The 17,151-nt window shown below is 41.9% G+C and overlaps 2 protein-coding genes across 7 annotated transcripts in view; both read right to left on the bottom strand.

The window, feature by feature from the left end:
• Nucleotides 1–6,315, bottom strand: part of syt12 (synaptotagmin XII) — a gene marked incomplete at its 5' end in the record, with an annotated part of 21,696 nt that extends 15,381 nt beyond the window's left edge. Inside the window, one exon of the mRNA XM_035664835.1 lies at nt 6,139–6,315. Coding sequence (XP_035520728.1) covers nt 6,139–6,315 — 177 coding nt within the window. The remainder of the gene's footprint in view (nt 1–6,138) is intronic.
• A 3,940-nt stretch (nt 6,316–10,255) lies between these two features.
• Nucleotides 10,256–17,151, bottom strand: part of peak1 (pseudopodium-enriched atypical kinase 1) — a 96,885-nt gene continuing 89,989 nt past the window's right edge. For all 6 annotated transcript variants that reach the window (XM_035664382.1, XM_035664381.1, XM_035664383.1 and 3 more), the window contains one exon: nt 10,256–14,607. In XM_035664382.1, the coding sequence (XP_035520275.1) occupies nt 13,222–14,607 (1,386 nt within the window). In that variant the 3' untranslated portion in view covers nt 10,256–13,221. The remainder of the gene's footprint in view (nt 14,608–17,151) is intronic.

Genomic DNA, 17,151 nt, shown 5'->3' with positions numbered 1-17,151 from the left:
ATTGCTACTCAATATACAACAGTTTCTTTGGTTTCTCCATAGTATGCTGCAGAGTTTTCTAATAAAAACCAATGTGACTAGGGAACAAACAGACACTACAAGGCAGCCTCCATTCATGGGGACCCATCATTGACATGATGCATTCCCTCGCTCCTTACCCTACCCTTAACTACCACAACTACGTGCCTAACCCTAACCTTAACCTAATTGTAACCATAACCCTAGAACTAAGTCTTAATCCTCAAACAGCCCTTTAGCATTGTGCGGTCCCCACAAAGCTGTCGAACCACACAAGTATAGTGGGCTATACAACACACACACACACAAACACATACAGTGAAATAAAGAGAAGGGGGAAAAAGAAGGAGAGGAGTGGGACAAGGATGAGATAATAATAAGAATAGATGAAGGAAAATGAAAAAGAGATGAGTGACTGTGCTGAAAGAGAAACATAAAACTGCAGCCGAGAAGAGAAGAAGAAGGGGGAAGGGATCACAGGCCTGCCAGCTGCTCCGTCTGACTCTTTCTCGCTCGCTCTCCCAACAACTGATCAATCAACTTTGCTTTTAATCTCGCCCAATGACTCATAATCAAATTAACTGCCTCGCTGCTGCGCTCAGGGAAATGGCCAAGTATAACACTTTACAGCAATCTGTATACAGGCAGCAAAGCCAGTAGTCTTTCTCTCTCTGTCCTACCTCCTTTCTGCCTGTTTCCATGCCAGCTATACTTTGACTTTCTGGTTTAGACAGCTCATTTGGTGTATGGTTAAGTAAAATCACACTGGCTGGCGCCGGCTTTGAAATGTCAGCCGCGGCGCCAGCTGAGACTGGAAGAACCTACACGCTGCAGCCAATCAGCTCAATCACTCAGAGTTAAAACAACACATGCTGAACTTAAACTTTCTTTGGCAAGGGGACTTCTAAAGGCCGCTAAAAGTGTGGCAAAGGTACGGAAACCACACAAATGTATGCTGACAATGCTAACAGGCTGATGTTTGACAGGTACAATGTTTACCATCTTAGTTAAGCATATTTAGCATGTTAACATTGGCTAGTTAGCACTAAAAAGCATTAGTCTTGTAGGTATTTACAAATTATACGTAAATTATAAGTTGAAATGTTGAGCAGATGATGGAGCTAGTATAAAAGTTAAGGGATCACTAAAGTTATTACCATTGATCCTGATGGAATTAAGAAAATGAATGTGTATATCAAATTGCATGGCAATCTATCTCTTTGAGCTGCCTCCAGCTGTACGTGGAGAATTGATTTAAAAACACACAATACTATTAAAATACTACATTTCCTGATATTTAGTTTCAATATCAGCCTGCTACATAGTCACGTTACATCTATGATTATGGGAACTATTGGGGAGACCAGTGTGGACCCAGAAGGACCCCTTTTTAACCAAATTAGATCTGGTTCTTGAACCGGTTTCATTCAGGATCCAACATCAGTCAACAATGATTGGTGATTATGAATGAGCACCAAAATGTCTTTCATGATCTGTTTCAACTGATCTTACTAACAGAGATATAGACTTGACTCTGCTTTGCAAAAGATGATGTTTGCAAGTCAACTGAACTCAAAATGGAATTAAAGGAAAAGGCGTCTTTGAGTGTAACAGCAAGCAGTGAATTGTTTGCGCTGTCTAGTTTGATAATTCAGTCCAGAGCTACTTAAACAACTCTCAACTGGAATTTGATTTGTCTCCAAAAATCTGGAGGTTAAATATTTTCTCTCCTTCTTTGCCAGAGACAGAAAAGCTCTCTGTGCAGACTGTGATGATCTTATGTGAAAAAGCCTGCTGACTTCACTCTAAATCACATGAAACATCAGAATGTTGAAACAGATAATATTCAAACTGTAAAAGTACAACAGAACCAAACAAACAGAGACAGAACACTTATTTGGTTGAATTGACTACAGAATAATTATGTAAAATAATATTTATTTGCCTTTCGTTACCGTAATTAATGACTGAAACATTATCTTCCAATGTCAGCTTGATCATGATTTCACACATGTGGGTGGATCCCAATACAACCCCAGTCATCAGGGTAATTAAAGAAGTTACTGAGTGTGTCCCATTTATTTCCACACCTGGATGGATGTTTTCCATGCCACTGACTTTTCATTACTTTTGCAATCTTGGAGTCTCAGTCTGGGGCCCTGATGTTAATGGCTGAAAAGCTGAATTATGTGATCATTGACCCCCCACTACAATAACTGATTTTATCTGCTACTTATAGATTAACATCCTCACAATTAGGCTAATACAGTACAGGGAAAGCACTTAGTGCTGCAAAAATGTCTGTCAGACCCAATTTAATGTTTTGGAAAAAGGTTCACTCACTCTCAGTAATGTGAAAATGGGTGGAAGCCTAAATTCTCCAAAGTGGGGAAGAGCAAGGATTTGAAGCCAAGCCACAGTTTTATTGATTAACTATTGAGTAACTGCAGTCAGATCCAAAGGTATCTGCACAGTGACACCGTTTTTATGCTTCCACTCTGTAGCCTTGCTTCTTTGTGGGTTAAATCTTAGATTGAATCATAGACATGCAGACTTTTAACTTTTATGTCAAACTTGAATATTCTCCCCACTTTTTGTGTAAGTGGAGGCCTTGTGGTGCTCAGAAAGTGGAAGCTAGTTAGCCTAGCTTGCTAAGCTTAGCACTGGCTGTGCTCCATTTGACAGTACCGGCATGCCATTTGCAATGTCTAACAGCAGCAGTTTGGGAGCGAGATGCTGGGGTTTCATGTTTTCAAAGCTTTTAAAGTTCCAGTGTGTAACATTTAGGAGGATTTATTGGCAGAAATGAAACCAGCTCCTCTCAGGCTCACTACTTAAGCCACCAATGGCTGGTAACCAGTCAAAATATAGTCCGGCACAGAACCACTTATAAAACTGCCAATTTTTGTACTGATTAAACAAAAAAGATGTAAAATGTAATAAAGCTTTTTCTTCTTTGGACAGAGCCAGGCAAACTGTTTCCAGTCTTTATCCTATGCTAAGCTAACCAACTCTGGCTACATATCTTACAGTACAGATGTGAGTGTCGCATCAATCTCATCAAGAAAGCAAAATATTTCTCAAAATGTACAAACTTGTGCTTTAGGATAACGGTCAATAAAGCAGTTCTATATGTTGCCAGCACTGTTTAATGCCTAATAACTTCTAGAAGTCTAATCTCATGAATATGATTCATCTTGCGATACTTGATTTTTTATTATTCTCTCTCCAGTCTGCAGCATTTCGAGGCATCTCCAAGAGAAGTGAGCTCTACCTTCATTTGGCAGCAAAATGCTCTGACCACAGGCTTTCCCCATAAAATGAGGCAATCCATTACAGGATCTATTCTGGAAATATTAGCTGTGATACATTAAGGTGTAAGCGACCGCTCAATCTTAGGGAAGACCATTTTGATAATGGCAGCGGGCCCGTCTGCGTTACAGTACACTCACAGAGTCACATGTCTCCAGTGTTCATCTAAGTGCTCTCCGTTTTCCTAATGTAATAATGCTCTTCTTCCGAGGGAGTTCAACGGGCACGCAGGGAAGGGAAGGTGCCGTGTTAGTATGAGGTGTCGAAGGATTCAGCCAACTAACGCACAGTGTCTTCACTGTGTACCTGCTAAGCGTACCTGTATGCGTGTAGTTTGTCTCTGTGTTTGAGAGGACACACTCTCCGAATGTGTGTGTGTTTGTGTTTGAAGAGGGATTCTCATACGACATTGTTAACTCATCTGGGTTTTGCAGGAGTCGCCTTCCATTCTCAGACAATGTACACACACACCAAGCGGACCAATCACAGTTGTTGGGGTCTGTGTCGCTGCAATGTGACATTTATGGATGACAACTTATTTTCCCCAGGGTGGCAAAGACATGATCTGCCCTACTCTGCCTCTGATTGGCTAGTACTTGTAGTCTTTGGTTGATATTGGTTTAGGAGTGAGACACACACACACACACACACACACACACACACACACACAAACACACACACACACGTAAGCCACTTCAGACAGACCTCCAGCATCATTACAAAGCTGTGGGGGCCACACTCTAATAGCTGAAAAAGAAGAGTGTGAGATTGTGCTAACGAGTTCATTTTTCTCCCCTCTAAGTTTAAAATATCTTAAACAAACCTGGGTGGTTTTAGGTCAACACTCCTCTTTTGGATCCTTAATGCGTTTTATCATTTTAAAATCACAGCTTTGAGAGGCAGAACGTCTACTCCTACACATATTTTAGCCTAACTGTTAATTGATGTGAAAAGCTAATCGAGGTAGTAACTTTTATATCTTAAGATGGAACGCAGAAAGGAAGCCAAGAGGGTAAAAAAAAAAAAAGTATGGGAGGCTACAGGACGTCTATAAAGCCAAGAAAGTGTTAGAGAGACAATCGGTCAGCTTTAGTTACAGTGAATAATAGCATAGCCAGCTCCAAACATCACAAACAGCCACACAAACATAAAACTTCTGAAAGACTCGAATGACCGGATTGGGTAGAAGCATTTAGCCAACCAAACACACCAGTGGAGATTATGTTATTGACGGGTGTCATTATCTAATTAACTTTAGGGGATTAACAGGTGAAAGCGACATTCAAGGCAAATGTAGCATCTTCATCCTCTCAGTGAGACACAGATTCCCAGCCTTTTCAGCTTGTGACCCTTTAAAGCAAAGCGATGTACTTCCAACCCCTTGCTACAGGTTGTGTAATGTTTCAGCACTTTAACAAGAGTGATGTTACCTTTCAGATTTCAGAAAAAAAAAACATTATTCACTGTCTTATATTACTACTTTCATTCCGCAGGCTCACATTGTTAACACGATCCTGAAATATTACACTGGTCCACCTGATGACACCTTGGTACTCTGCAATAAGGTTAATCCGGTGATGTCCCTTTAACCTACTGCTGCTTTCACTTGCTTCCTGTTTTTGCCTTAAAGGTCTCTGACACAAAGTTCGCAGAATAAATATGATTTTTGCACAGAGTTTAGTGTCTGAAGTGGTAAAAATATTCAAAATTTCTTAATCAAAAAGTAAAACTTGAACTCCACCCACAGTTTGACCACCGTTGACCCCCCAAAAGAGAACATATATTAAAATTTATGTTTACAAATATGTTGTTTTTGTTGTCCTAACCCCAGGTTGGGAACCACTGATTAAACCAATCAAGTGGCACAAAAGCAAACACACTGTTGGATTTGACAGCAAAATTTAAATCAGGACTCAGTACTGAGAAAACTTTGAAAAAGTAAAAAAAAGATGGAGCTGAATGCTTCAAGTCTCAATCTTCATCATTCTCTGATCACATATTTCATGATTGAACTTGAATTGTGTACTGCAGTTCATTTAGGCAGAGTTCTTACACCACTGTATGTGTTGGGATCAGAATAAACATGGAGGTTATAGCCAGCATAATGTATTAATATTCAGTAAAAGCATACAGTCCAGTCAATTTCAATCTTTTTTCCCCCAAAAAAATCATAAATCAGCCTAAAAGGGCTCCACACTCCCACAGGATATTACACTTTCTATCCATAGACCTGATTCAAAGGACACCTAGTCTCACAATGGTTGTCCTCAGTGTTTAAGGCCTAAAGATAAATGGCAGCTCTAAAAAAGAGGAGTAAACTCTATTCTGCAAACAAATGACTGACTGAGCCTGACTTTGAGTTGTCTTCACTTTACACCGCATCCCTAAAGCTGCTCCTCAAACCTTTTTTTCTTTTAGGCCACAGTTTCCAGCTGGAGTTCAGCAGAGTGGTGCTGAACGGACAGCTCCCGCTGCTCGGGGTGCCATTTGTTATCCCTCCTCTAACCCCCGGAGCATCAGTCCATTCCCACAGCCGATAACCTGGCTCCTGGATCAGGAGCGATGCGAATCAATGTTTGGGTCGACTGAAAGAGAAGAGCGTAATGCCGTGCCAGAAAAAGCCTGCCGTTCCGTCTGCTCAGATGCATTCACAAGCGCAGCTAATGCCTCACACGCTGTACATTAATCCCCTCACTGTCAACAAAGAAGCAGAAGGGGGTCCCAAGTCTCGCCATGATGCATGTTGCGTGATGTGCACAGAGGAGTGCGGGAGCGCAGAGGATCATGAGCTAAGCACGCATTTCTTACCCGGAGTTTTCTTTTGGTGCAGTAGGGAAGAAGGAGGAGGAGGAGGAGGGGGGTAGACCAACTCCACCGCTCTCCCTTCTTCAGGCGCCTCTCTCCATCCAATGACACCGGTGCCGGTCCGGTCTGTGTATCCTGGGGGTTGGGGGGGTGGAGGGTTGGAGAAGAGGGAAACGGCGTTCACACTCCGCCCGTTTCAGCGCATCCGAAAGCTCTCAGACTCGGCCAGCTGGAGGAGGAAGAGGAGCAGAAGGATGAAGAAGAAGAGGAGGAGGAGGGTTTATCTTCCACTGCTGCTCGCTGGAGTCTGGAAAGCTGCTGCCAGAGGCATTTCTGTGTGAGCCGCAGCTCACCCCCGACCGACCGACTGCAGAAAGAAAGTCCCACCCCTGCAGCGAAACTTCCACCGCCGGGCCGCTCAATAACAAGACCACCGCCTCCTCCTCCTCCAAGGGTCCACAGCAGCAACAGCAGCACTGAGGAGGACCCCCGCGCACACACACACACACACACACACACACACCTGTTATGCAACGAGGGTGTGGGGGGGGGGCAACACAAATTTTTATATTCCTTCTTCATCCTCATACACTCCATCTCCACAATTTCCTGTCCAAGAATAACTCTTTCTCCTCCTCTCACTCCTCCCTTCTTTTTCTTCATCATCATCATTTTCAGCTGTTGGGGATGATTCAGTGTGAATTACATAACTGCCTACAGTGGAGGTGGGCAGGGTGCAGCGATGGCACCTCTGATAGCAAAACACTCATCTTTATTCATCCTCTCATCGAGGGAATTGACTTAAGGGTAAATGAAAGGACTGCTGGCTCTGCAGCAAAGTCAATACAGCGATTAACGTAAAAAATTTGAGGTGCCACTGTCTGAATAAAGGAACGCCTTATGAACATTTATTAATGTTAATTAATAATGTATTATTGCCTAATAGATAATAAAGTCGGAGCAAGTTATATTGTAGAAGGATAAACAAAAGGCAGATCCAGTAAATCCAATAAATTATTACTGATCTTTAAAGCATTAATACATTATTTATTAGCTATTAATAAATCTTTTAGTCACAGCTTATAATAATTATTGGAAAGGCAAACCAATCCAGACATTTGAGGACACACTTGTGTTTTAATATATATATATTATTAAGCTTCTTGGAAAAATAAAGTTTGCATGTTGAAAGTTTGATGACGATGCAGGAACGGATTTAGTCAGCGGGCTGAATGATGAAACAGTTGTACAAGAAACTAGGAATGACTCCACCCCATTTTCCTGCTGTTATTTATTCCATCTTTCATCTATGAAAAACATTCACTGCATCTTCAACACACCTTTTTGCCTTCATCTGATCACCTGGAAGACACATTGTTGACAGATATTTTAATGAAAAATGTGTCTTTTCTTTAAATTTTACTGAAGTTGAATTTTGATGAACTTGTTCCTTTCCTTTCCAGGGACAATATCATGAAGATACTTTGACTTACAGATGTTATTTCCTTCACAGTGGCCTGCTGAGGATCCTATCCAGCCTCATGCAGGGAGCCATCGAGGTCCCCTGAGCCCTAGTTTGACCTGCTTTGACCTGAATGCAACTTGATTATTGATTAAGTAATGACTCACAGTGCAGGTCATAAAACCTACTGAAGCATCACTCTGGATCCAGACTGAAGAACGCGAGGAGTGCTGCTAACAGGAAATAGTCACCACAACAGTAAACCCTGATTTTATCCCCACATCAGTAGATGAGAGTCAGGTAGACGCAGTGCAGTGATTGTTCTTGGTATTTACATTGAGCACTTACAGTACATCAGAAGCACAAGGTGCAGCTACGGTTCGTCTGGCAACATGTGCGCCCTCGTTTTCAAGTCTCCTCCACTCAAAACGATTGTTTTTCTTCTTCTTCCTACAGTTGGATGTTTGAACTCACTGTGCAGAATGATGTATGTGCAGAGTTTGACAATAGGATGGTTTCACATTCATCTGCTGAAAGGGGAACTCAAAACCTTGTTTGCAAACGGCAGAGCAATCTACTCAAACAAACTACCTCCTTACCTGTGAACCAGAACTCTACTTGTGGCAATTTGCCTGATGAGCAACAGGAAAACTGAATCTAGAAGGAATTATCACAGCAATAAAGTAATAGAGCATCCTAATCATCCAAATGGAGTTTACTGTTACTGCACAACACAGGAGAGTGGATGGGAAGGATTTTCTCTTCCCCCATTTTCAATTACAAAGATGAGAGACAGCCGAGTAAGACACATTATGTTAGATAAGAGTATAATCTCAGTCTAGACAGGATCATCTCATCATTTTGGTTCAAGCAGTTTCATCATAAAATTGTACAAGGCTTTCATGTTTGTCCTGTAAAATTAATACAGCGTGTTTTCACAGCTTTCAGCCAAACGCAACTGAATGTGGCATAAAGTCAAAGTACAAACTGTAGCCAGTTTATAAGAGGCTTAGCAGGAAAATGGTGCATTCCGGCTTTTCTTTGCCTTTTGAATGTCTCCATCTGGTGGTGGACCTAAGTACTGTATGTTCGGGCAGAACTACTTCCAAGCAATAAAACACCTACTTTACAAAGTCTGTGTACACAGTCTTTTTTTAGCCACTCGGCCTGAAGAACGAGACAGAAGAAATTTCAATAACGTGCAGAGAACATCAATGTTTGTCTTATCTTCACAGCGTTCATTTAGGCCACAGTCACACTGCAGGCCTTGGTGCTCAGTTATGATTTATTGATCAGATTAGATGTTTGTCTGCAGTCATGTTACCCTTGTGGTAAAAGTGGAAAAGCTGGGTCTCTTGGGTCATTTAGGATTTTTGCACCAGCTGACTTGTTCAAACGTGCCAACACATCCTCCCTCTTTCATTCGTTCAACCATCTTGCAAAGGTTGGCATTTAGATATTTGTGCACAAAAACCTGTTGATATCCAAGTATTTTGTAATAATTAAGTGTCTCCCCTTCCAACCAGACATGTGGGCTTTTCTTTTGTGCATGCATCTGTATTCCAGCCTTGCAAACTGTTGGTTTGTTTACAACGCAGAGCTGACCTTAAATAGGCAAGAGGCAGTGTGTTGCAAACTGTGTAAAAACTCCAAATAAGATGCATATTCCGAACATGTAATGTCTTAAGAAAATGTTTTTAAAACCTGAATAATATCAGCATGTTCCGTTCCACATAACTTAATTAAAAAATTCTCCATTTGGAGTAAGGCCTAATTAGGAATATCCAAATGGACTATGGTGTTTACATGACCCTTACCAAATGTGGAATATTGTCATATTGGAAAACTAGTGGAAAATAACCGGTAGTGTGTATGTAAACATAGTCACTGTCATGTCACTTAGAAATATAGAAGAAGAATCCCCAAATAAACTTCACTGATCAACAGTGAGCTGGAAGAAATTTGGTTCATTAATTTAACCATTCTGTGAGTCTTTAAATCTAATATTCTGAAAAACATCCATCGATCCACGCAGACAGAAACATCAGACTGCAACATTAGAGATTTAATTAATAACTCAATAACTCCGTGCACCCAGAGAGCAGTGCGAGAATCTCTGTATCACTAACATATACAGTATGGCTCCGCTGAGATCCAGCGGGAAAGCAACACGATGTGCAAGTTCTTAAAAAGGAAGGAAAAAAAAGGGTCTAATTCAAACACTCAGATTGAGATTGAGCTTGAGCTTTGGTTGATGTTCCAAACCCCTGAGAAGATGAATATGTTTCCAGTTTTAGTATGGTCACTGTAAATAATTTAAAGGCTCATTAGCAGCCCAAGGCTCGAGGACAGTTCTTATTTTGCTGAAATCTGTACGCTGGAGCATCGGTCCAGGTCCAAAAGGGTTGAAAACAAAGGGTTGCACAGCACAAACAACTCTTCATCCTAAAAATCTAACTCAAGAACACAACGAAATACTTGACAAGCAGCGAATGCCATAAAATGAGTCTGTATCTGAATCTACTGAAGTACAGTAACACTAGTTGATTGACTGAGCACCTTTACAATCTGTCCAGTTTCTATAAACGAACTTTTCTCTCCTGGAGGGTAAAATCAAGCATACCACAACATCAATAATACAACAGCACAAAGTGTATATATATAAAAACATATATTTATTGTTCTGTTACTGTTGGTTAACTTGATCAACAATAAATGGCGGCAGGCCAGGAGACATATTGGACACATATTAATAGAAAGCTTTAGAGAGCTTCTGTTTTTCTGTTCAGTGGCAATTAACAACGCAACGAGAAAAACCAGATCAAAGAGAGAAAATGAACAATATTGGCTGTAGGCCGTACAGTTGATGAATGATGGGTTATAATGGTGCGTTCAAAAGTCATCCTTCTGCCTCTTTTCAAAGTGGTTCGTGTCCTAAGCAGATAACTTTACAAGAGGGCTAAAAATACTGTACATTGTTCTGTATATTAATGCTCCTTATCATGTGGCTTGAAGGTTAAAATATCTTTTTCATGTATCCTTTGATTAGGACAGTGATAACTACTTTTTCTTCCCCCCAAAACAAGCCAGGTTAAAGAAAATCAAGTAAAGCTTTAAAAATGAATAAATGATATTTAGACTCTCTAAAGACAGAAATAGAGGTGCTCCGTACTCGACAAAATAGTGTGCGGATTAAAATAGATAAAGGTTATATATATTTATACTATATATACTATATAAAGGCTTAAATCTCTAGACACAAGGACAGCAACCAGTGCTGTCCACACACATTCCTCAGTACACAAACCCTTTAATGCAGCAATCAAACACACACCTGCTTTGTCTCATTTTCGCTCCATGGACCATTAAGCGTTGTATTGTACATCTGCGGCAGAACGATCACAGGATCCTGATCCCAAAAGTACATTTTCCCCCTAGGAAACAAGAAACGCTGAAGTTTTTTTTTTTCGGATATGAACAGACAAACTTAACCAGAGCAAACAGAGTAAACTTTTAGATGCAAAGCTTTTTTGCAGTGTCAGTTTGAAAACATCTTCCACCAAGGTGCATATCAACGGGAACATGCGGCACAAAAGTACACGGAGTACTGTTCAGTTCTGAGTTAAAGATGCTTTTCAAGGTGGTTTGATCATCATTACCACAAATAAACCCCATGTGTATAAAAACTCAAATTGTTTCTTCTTGTCTTTATGTGGAAGCTGACACATGTACGTGAACTATGTCCGCTTGACTCCAGGCTGGAAGGTACTGATCGATAACACGGAGCTCGTTTAATTAAAGCAGAATAAATCCGTTGAGTGAGAAGCAGTGAGCGTCAATACCGGATCTGCCATCCTATTGGCCGGATAACAGCAAAGGGGACGGGAAACAAGGCGGTAGGAATGGAAGCGAGCCTCAGTGGCGGAGTTTCTCTTCAAGGCTGTGGCTGATTGTTTACACACAGAGTTTATATGTGAAATGAAGTGGAAGGTGAGTGTGTTTCTGAAGCGGATGAGACCAGGTCCAAATGTCTGTTTCAGTCCAGGCAAACATTTACATTCCACACGCTGCAAATCTAATCCAGTTCCTAAAATTCACGGGGAACTTTTCCTCAGTCTCTCCTGCATCACCTCAGTCTCCACTGAGAGGCGCCGGCGTTCAGACTGAATGTGCAAATGTCATCCGTAATGCAGAACCGATCGAAAACAACTTGACAAAAACGCAATAGACATAGAAGAACTTTCTGCAGTCCCTGAAACCTTCCTGTCTCCCTTCCACTGTAAGAAGTTCTCGGTTTCTTAAATTGCAGGATTTAACTGAAACGAATCAGTTTTATGTGCCACAAAAATAATGGAAGAGTAGATTAGTGAAAGACTGCATAACGTCATAAACATGTTCAGAAGCTGTTATCTCCGAAGGAAATAAACAAAGATACTAATTGCACGTACAAGACACCAGTTGGGGGAGTTGTGTCCCATTTTAACTTCAAAGCATCTAAAACAAGTTCATTGTGCTCGGAGAACTGCAAAGCCAAAATGAACTCAGTGTTCATCACCTACCTCAAAGCCCTGTGCAGAAGTGTGAAGTGCGGTATGATACAACAGCATTTAAGGGTGGAACTTTTGTTCATTTCAACTCCAGACCTTTCACTGGTTTGAATCTCAGCTGTGCAAACATTGGGACTAACCAATAACACATCTAGTTACTGTATTCACGTTAATAAACACCTCTGGTAAAAACCTGTAAGAGTATTTAAATGGACAATTTGTGGCAGATCTTTGGCTTCAGTGGTAAAATATCTGTCTAGATTTAAAAAAATAAAATCTTATGCTGATTAGATTTGAGCACAAATCCATCAATTGTTAATAAGTTTGTTTGGGGCCTCTTTTCCTCATTGCCTTCATTTCTCTTTTTAATCTCCACATATTTCCAATCTGCATCTCTTGGAGAAGGAATTGTTGCTTAAAATACAACACTATGTAACAAAGTGTTAAATAAATGTAGGTTAAAATCTGCATTTCTGATGCTTTCTCAAGTTTTCTCTCCACAAATCAAGTCAAAGAATCCAACTGTGGTGTATCTTGTAGATGAAACTGTTCTATAGAATATTACGAAAAATGTATTCCACATATTCCATTACAGTGTCAGCTGCCATTCAAACTGCATCTAATGTATCGCTATCACTGTTCTGTTGTCTTGCGGAACAGATAAAAAAAAGAATTCCCTCACGCATTTGGTAAATTTGGTGGAGTGTTGTAACACACACGTGACCAGCTAAAGAAACAGATAAACTGGACTTGGAAAAGATGTCTGGCAAAATCATTGCCAAGAGACAAAATTACTTCAACTTTCCATGTTTCAGTTTGTCTGGTTTTGAGAACGATGTAAGACCACTTCATTCACTCGCACGTGTCTTTGATGGGGACAGAGCCTCTCACTCTATGGATTGATCTGTCCATGAAGAAAACACAGACATTACACAACCAGCTGTTGAGTTTTAGGTGAGCACTGTGACTGCTGCAACAACAAAGCTGACTATTACATCACACATTAGCGTCGGCAGAGGGACTGCACAGGGTAAGTTGGATCTGTTGCCATAGAAACAGCTAGTAGGGTAGAGGAACTCAGAGTGGCTGTGACTGAGTCAGATGGAGGGTGTGTGCTTGATGTGTTTGAGTTTGGTTCTGTGCGGCGTGCGCTGGCTGGCTCTGGCTCTGGCTCTGGCTCTGGCTCTGGCTCTGGGACTGAGGATGTGGCTGCGGCTGCTGCAGGATGTGCACCACCCGGCTCAGGGTGTCTGTGGTGGCAAACGCCAGATACTGGCAGCACAGCCAGTCCTCCAGGCTCACGCTGCAAGCCGTGTCCAGCGAACGCTCCGCGAACTTGATCATCATCAGTGTCCGTTTCAGGTCCAGCCAGTTCTGCAGGGTGGCCTCGCGCTGGCTGGAAGTGGCCCCTGACATGGGGCCTGTGCTGCTGCAGCCCAGTGCCTGGAACAAGTCCTCACGAGGGCCCCAGAGCAGGCACTGCAGGCAGGCCCGGGCCTCGGACATGCGGATCCTTTCTGAGGGGTTGACGGTGAGCAGTAACCTGGCCAGCTGCTGCAAACCCTGCGAATAGAGCGACCTAACAGGCAGCGGGGGCAGGTCCGCCCAGGTGTACTCCCGCTCCTTCAGCTCCGGCGTCTCCTCGAAGGGGTTGGGCCGGTGCAGCATCTCATAGATGAGAATCCCAGTCTGGAACTCGTCACACTTGCGGTACTGAGTCGCTGTGACAATTTCGGGTGCCAGGCGTGACTGGTCGCGCAGCGTACCAGGGTCGGCGGTCATGAGAGTGCTCTTCTGTTTTGCTTGGGAGAAGTTACTGATGATGAGCCGGGCGGGGCAGGTGGCGTTGGCGGCGGCAGCAGCGGCACTGGCAGAGGTCGCACCAGAACCGCTGCTGCTGTTGCTGTTGTTATTGGGTTCAAGAATGTCCAGGTTCCAGGGGTTGCCGGGTTGGCAGTGGACCAGCAGCAGGTTTTCCAGTCGCAGGTCACAGTGAGTGACATGATAAGGTTTCATGTGCTCCAGGCCGGAGCACAGCTGCAGCAGCAGGAGACACACCTGGCGCTCGTACAGCTCCGGGTTCTGAGTGTGTCGTGCCACGCCTTCTCGGACAAAATCAGCCACCGTCTGGAAGGGCACCTCGCGCGTGATGACCACCACTCGGCTCTTCAAGCGGCCAGCGATGTTCATGTGACCTGCTGTCGGGGTTTCATCTAATTTACCATCCGTCGTCTTGGTTTCAGTCTTAATCTCTTTCTCTTTCTCCTTCTGCCTGTTTACATGTTCCTCCTCTTCCTCCTCCTCCTCCTCATCTTCCTCTTCCCAGGGCAGCAGGCGGGTTGGGACATCAGCCAGGAAGTGTCCACAGTCTTGCTGGATGTTGAAGTTCACCGCCAGGCTCTGTCTCACTGCAAGGCTGTGGAAAAACTGCTGCTGGGTCTCCTTCACTTTGCTCCGACATATCTGGAGAGAGTAAATATAAGAGAGAGAATGTTAACATCAATGTAAGGTTTGCTTTCGAGCTGAGAAACCTCTCACGATGTAGCTATTTGACATGCTAAATAACTAGTATAGAAAGGCTAGAAAGGTGCACATTTTAAAACAGTCCTATCCTGGAAGACATTCATAGTGCTGCACCTGAAAAGTGACAGAAATAGTTGCAAATGAAAAAAGAGAGCTAGAGAGAGAAGTTATCAACTCTGCACAACTGGCTATTCCAACCCCCCCATCCCGACATCTGAAAGGTGGAGGGTGTTTCTGATGAACCATAAGACAGGTACTTCTGATTTAACATACTGGCACAGTAGGGCACCAATGTAATGCATGTTTTGGTTGCCAAAGAAAAACCCAAAAGAAAAAAGGAAAACAGCCTTATTCTTTGACGTGGTTGAAATGTCATTAACTTTAAAAGGATGAAAGCTGATGTTTGTACTGTTGTTTATTTCAAGGTTTCTCTACCAAGACTTCTGTAATTCCAATAAATTCTTGTTTAAGAGCCTGCTATTAATTTGAATAAAATAAAATAAACCCAGATCAGCAACAGAAATTGCCTCGACTACTACGGGAGACTTAGTACAGCAACCTTCTGCAACATCAGGAACCAAATACATCATTTTAGAAGATAATGCACAGTGACGACTCCAGGATCAAAGATGTTTTCAAAACTCTCTTTCCCGCTCTGTTTCTCTGGAACACTGCAGCTCATGGCGTTAACGATATATAGAGCAGAGAGAAAGGCTGTCACAGACAGCAGTGAGAGTGTCTCTGTCTCCTAAACCACAATGACAGCCTCTGCAGCTCGCTGTCTTTCTACACTTTGATCACAGCACAGAGAAGAGAAGTCAAAGATATGATTGGTCTCTGCAGATGTCACAGCATTCACTAAAATACCCACAAAGGGAAAGAATATTAGAGATATTTTGGGTTGAAACCACGGTTTAACTTTTTTTTCCATATTAACAAAGTGACGTCTTACAGAGAGAGTCTGTTTTACTGTAATATTTGCTGACACCGCCAACATTAGCAAAATCACTAAAATTTGACTGAACGGATTTTTAGATTCAAAGGAAGAATCTGTGTAAATACATTTCTTGTCACAGCAGTTGTAATCTTAAGCAATAAATCATTTCTGACGTAATTTATTGTTAAGTATGGCACTATTCCCATAGAGTTGGGCGATATCACATCAGATCTCTATCATGGTATACATAAGACGTTTTTTTTTGTGACAGCAATATTACATTTTTACACTTAGTCTGAACTAACTTACAATCTTTGTACCCCTGAAATACATTTCAACAATGTAAAAAAAAATGTGTTTGTTTTTAATTACCATTTGCTTGGAACTCTTAATTAAGACAACTGATTTTTGGAAAACTAACACATAATATGATTGTATTATCTTCAGATAGGATTAAACTAAAAGTAAATTATTAATTATCGCCCTAGTCTTCATCAGTCCATTCTTGATACCTCTTTGACCTCTTTGAGGAACACAAACAAGTCTACAATAAAACTGTGTCTTTTATTACTGCTACTACTTTAATCAGTTCCCTTTATTACTTCTATAAAGGGCGACTTTAACCCTACTACAAACACCCCGTTTGGTATAATCTATGTTGAGTTTATGAGATTGTGATGTGCGGCCGTGTATTCCTTTCAAACACACCGTGTTACTCTTTAGGAATGTGCATGTTCACTGGATACACTGGTTCAGACATGTTGTCTGTGAGACTACAGCTGCCTACTGATTTTTCTTCGAGGAAATTATTTGCAGAGTTTTCACTGTTTAGATGCCGTATTTAGTCAGCAGTATTACTAATTTTAACACAAGATCCAGGTTAACAGGCAATCAATTTAATTTACAATATTCTTTCCTCTTGTTCCCTTAATGCTGACATTTCAGAGATACTTTAAGCTTCAAAGTGCACTGACTTTTTCACTGAATTCCTCTGAGAGTGAAGAATTCACACAGACATGCTCAAGGTGGATTATGAATAATTAGCATCACATTAAAAATATCACAGCGTGTAAAATCTCATTTGCAGGAGGATCAACTACACTTACGGGGTTAAGGAAGGCAGGAGCGCAACTGGGCCACATTAAAATGGAGAGTTGAGGAAAGTTTAATTGGGCCTGTTTGTGTTCTGCTGCTTCGTCTGCTCCTGGTTGCCTTATTTATGGATGAGCCTCGTAAAAAAACAACTTTCTCTTGAGCCTGCTGCTAATATGAAGGCAAAGCTTTGAAGTGCTGTAGAGAGCAGAGAGTTTCATATCCTGTGAATAATGCAACCTTCATCCATATCTGCTTTGTATTTAGCTTCAGAACTCTTCCGGCAAGCTCTGCCCACGACCCCCACCTCTCTCTCTCTCTCACACACACTCAAACTCACCCACACCCACACAGTACCACAAGCTATTATACATAAACAAAACCCCTTATGCATGCACACACAGGTTTTATTGCACAAGGTTGTGCCCTAAAGGCTCAAAGTTTAAGTGCTAATA

This window comes from Morone saxatilis, unplaced genomic scaffold, assembly GCF_004916995.1.
Source record: "Morone saxatilis isolate NCDOM2014 unplaced genomic scaffold, NCSU_SB_2.0 Contig2, whole genome shotgun sequence".
NCBI lineage: Eukaryota > Metazoa > Chordata > Actinopteri > Moronidae > Morone > Morone saxatilis.
Note: the sequence above shows the minus strand (reverse complement) of the source record. Positions and strands in the feature narration are given on the sequence as shown.